The sequence below is a fragment of the Nelusetta ayraudi genome, unplaced genomic scaffold (genome assembly GCF_046127955.1).
Source record: "Nelusetta ayraudi isolate G7.1 ecotype Tasmania unplaced genomic scaffold, CSIRO-AGI_Nayr_v1 ptg000120l, whole genome shotgun sequence".
NCBI lineage: Eukaryota > Metazoa > Chordata > Actinopteri > Tetraodontiformes > Monacanthidae > Nelusetta > Nelusetta ayraudi.
Genome location: NW_027466170.1, coordinates 4645937 through 4650042, shown reverse-complemented (window position 1 = coordinate 4650042; position 4106 = coordinate 4645937). Strand labels below are relative to the sequence as shown.

Genomic DNA, 4106 nt, shown 5'->3' with positions numbered 1-4106 from the left:
GATCCGGATTTTCCATGAACGGGTTCCACCTCCAAATCACTGAGTGTCAGAGAGACAGGTGGATGTAGTTAACTCAGGCCGAAGGTTAAACTCATAAAGCGCTTTGAGAACGATAAAACAAAGCCTCTCTGGTCCCGACGACACTCAGACAGGAGGTCAGAAGGATCAAAACTTTATCTGGTGGAGCTTCTCACATTTGCACTATCGCCATAAAGAAAGTTCACTGCAGGGAAAGACGGCAACTCCAACTTTCATTGTTTATGGAAAGACACATTCATTTAATTTCTAGAGTCACTTTTAATTCATTTTAACACGCGTGATGAGAATCAAAAGACAAAATTATTTCAGAATATTTACATCCATTCATCTCATGTGATCTGTCAACCATCAGAAGCTTCATCAGAGGGATCAGTTCTTCTTCAAAGGTTGACACATCTGGTTTAATAACAAAATAATAACGTCGTAATCTGGACTAATCAGAGATTATTAATCTGTGGGATGAATCGACTGCAGAGGAAGAGAAACAAAGTCACACAAACATCCAGCAGCTGTGGAGACAAACATCAGGTCGACAACAGTCATGAGAGCACGGACAGGAAGTAGCATCCAGGCCCCGCCCACTGTGTTTGACTGACAGCAGGAGACACTCAGCATCAAACATGAAGACAGAAGAAGAATCAAAGCTGAGGATTCAGCTCAGAGTCTCTGAGACGACTTCAGTCACACTTTCATCAACGCAACTGAGGAATCTGAAGAAACAAAGAGTCCTGCGTATAGCGGCTGAGAGAATCTGCTCTGGACTCTGTGGAGGAGCTCCATGGTTCCAGAGATGCTGTAGAAGGACAGAAGACCTGCTCTGTGGTCCAGGTACACTCCCACTCTGGAGGACTTGGGAGGTGAGACAACAGTCCTGATGTTGTTGTGATAAAACACAAATCCATCTGGGAAACAAAATAAACTCCAGGATTTGTTATTGAATCCAAATCTACTTTCTGACTTTCCTGATCTGCTGATGTTCCTGTAGGCCACTGCTACACCAACCCCAACCCCTCCCCACTCCACCTCCCAGTAACATCGTCCAGTCAGAGTCTCTCTACTCAGGACTTGAGGCCCCTCAGTGAATCTATCTGGATGATCACAATAAGACTGAACTTTCTTCATTTGTGTCACTTTTCTGTTCTCCTCAGATAACAATAGACGTTTGTTTGCTGTGTTTGAATCCAGAGTGATTTGACGGGAATATCTGAGGAAGTCCTCTCTGCTCCTGGGTTCTGGTCCTGGCAGTAAAACATCAACTTTGCTCACTGTCAATGAAATGTTGGTCTGAGTCTCCATCAGAACTTGCTGTATTTTATCTCTCAGCTTGGTCACATCTGCTGCCACGTCCTCAAAGTATCTCAGAGGACGGATCTCCAGGCAGGAGGAGTCCAGAGACTGACTGAGTGCTGGCAGTGAGGAGAAGTTGTGGAGAAACTGGCTGTGGTCCAGTGTGTGTGAGATCTTGTCCAGCTCAGCGTCTCTCCTCTTCAGCTCAGTCATCTCCTGCTCCAGTTTCTTCTGAAGCTCTTTGACTCGACTCACTTCTGCTTGCTGAGTGGATCTGACCTGCTGCTGCACCTCAGAGCATCTTTTCTCCAGCAGACGGATCATCTGGGTGAAGATGTCCTCGCTGTCCTTCACTGCTTTGTCAGCAGAGCTGTCGATGGACTCCACCTCCTTCTGAAGCTCCTTCAGGTCTTTCTCGCTGTGCTGGATCTTCCGCTGGATCTTCTGCCTGGTCTCCTCCAGCACTCTCTGCTTCTCAGTCCTCTCTGTTGCCACTGACACTGTGTGGTGACCTTTATGTTCCTCCACAGAGCAGAGATAACATATGGTCTGCTGATCAGTGCGGCAGAACATCTTCATCATCTCATCATGAAGAGGGCAGATGTTCTCCTGGAGCCCCAGGGTGGGTTCCACCAGCTTGTGCTTCCTAAATGTTGAAGAGTGAAGATGAGGCTGGAGGTGAGAGTCACAGTAGGAGGCCCGACAGACCAGGCAGGACTTCAGGGCCTTCAGTCTCCTCCCAGTGCAGAAATCACAGGCCACATCTTCATCTCCAGCATAGCAGTGATCAGCAGGAGCAGCTTGGAGTCCAGTCTTCTCCAGGTTCTCCACTAAAGCTGCTAACATGGTGTTCTTCTCCAGGACAGGCCTCGATGTGAATGTCCTCCTACACTGAGGGCAGCTGTAGACTCTCTTCTCTTCCTCTGCATCCCAGTGATGTTGAATACACTTCCTGCAGTAGCTGTGTCCACAGGAAGTAGCCACTGGATCCTTCAGCAGATCCAGACAGAGGGAACACGATAAGATTTCTGAGTCAAGCTGAGCTCCCGACTGAGCCATTTCACCTCTGAGAGCGACTGACTGAGTTGCACTTCTTCAAACCTAAACCAGTTTGGCATGAAGGGGAATAAACACCCAAACAGGGCTGTGATTGGATGTAGGGAGCACAGGGGGCGGTGCTCCCCCAGCCCTGACTCATGCAGGAAGAGGAGCGTCAGAGGACATTCCATTTCTTGGAACAACTCAGGAATGTGTGCACTTTGTGTCCTTGGTGTCAGTCTCTACGTTTCCATGACACTCGAGAAAACCAAATTATTGCCTTCGTCCGACTATGACTGGACAACTGAAGCGCATGTAAACGCGTTAGTCCGACTAAAGTCAGAGTTGGTGAACTCCGATTAGGACACTAAGATAATGAGATTGGAATTCGACTTTCTCCTTCATGTATAAGCCTTAGTCAGAGTTTAACTGGTCAATGCATGTGCACACGCTCCACACCACTCACTGATACTGGGACGAGGAGAAAAGTCCGATCAGACGAGATCCAGTTGACAGACCGTGACAACATCAGTTCAGTCAGCAGCAGCTCATTCACTGACTGACTGACTGACTGACTGACCACCAGCATCAGGTGCAGTAGCTGAGCACTCGGCCCCGCCCACCTTGTTTGACAGCAGAAGATGGATCAGATGGAAGTTCAGGGTTCAAAAACTGAGTCGTCACATTAATGTTTGCAGGTGATATGATTGCTGCCGACACACACACACACACACACACACTCAGTCAAAACAGACTTCTTGCAAGGCTGTGATTTGTGGCAGATGACAGTTGGTGGCGCCGACAGGTGGCTGTTAGTCCTGATAAATTATGAATCCGCTCCGTCACGGCTACTGTGTGACTCACACCAGAGACAAATTAGACTCTGGTTGCAGCTGGTTTGGACTGCGCTCGTTTCTGTGGACGGTTCTTTGGAGCTTTGTGTGTGTGTGTGTGTGTGTGTGTGTGTAGGTTTGTGTTTGCGGCCTTAAGTTTTGTAGATTTTTTTTTTTTTGTTGCATTTTTCACTTAATGTTTCTGGCAGCAGTTATTACATCATCAGCATTGGCGTGCGCACATGCGTGTGCATGTGCATGTGTATGTGTATGTGTGTGTGTGTGCGCACACGTGGTCCTTAGGTGGCGAGAGCAGATTTAACAATAACTACGCGTTAACAGCTCCCTCCTGGTGGAGCCGTTCTGATTGTGCATGATGAAGACAAATGAGCTGACAGCCGAGAGGTTTAGCTCAAACCACCAGACAATACACACTCCTGCACACACACACACAAACACACACACACGCACGCACGCACGCATGCACTAATGGCATGTCTGACTCCTGCTAAGCAGAGTCCCTGGGAACAGACCAAGGTGGGCCCGTATGAAAGTCCAATTAGAGGAGACAGTTAAAAGCATTAAAGGATAATTAGCGGCAGGCTGACGCTTCGGCCTTCCTCCCATCAGGACTCCTCCTCCTCCTCCCTCCATCCTTCCACCTCTCCCACATCGCACGTTTCACCTTCATTTCCTGCTCCGATCAGGAGCCAAACTAGAACTCATCCGAGGTGCTGCTGTGCCGCCACGCTATCCGCCAACGCGCTGCTTCTCTGTTCCTGTTGTGTCACTGCAGCGACAGAAGTTGATGGTTTTGCTGCTAATTTGCTGTTGACTGTCCCTCCATTAATTCCCATGCAGAGCAATAAGACTGAACAAACAGCAGGACAGGAGGGAAAGAGAGGGGCC

General features: G+C 48.5%; 1 protein-coding gene across 1 annotated transcript; it reads right to left on the bottom strand.

Annotated features, from left to right (window-relative positions):
* Positions 1 to 238: 238 nt before the first annotated feature.
* LOC142903942 (tripartite motif-containing protein 16-like) lies at positions 239 to 2411 on the bottom strand. The gene has a single exon (XM_076049846.1). It carries the CDS (start codon positions 2383 to 2385, stop codon positions 721 to 723), a length of 1665 nt encoding a protein of 554 aa, XP_075905961.1. The 5' UTR covers positions 2386 to 2411; the 3' UTR covers positions 239 to 720.
* Between the last annotated feature and the right edge of the window lie 1695 nt (positions 2412 to 4106).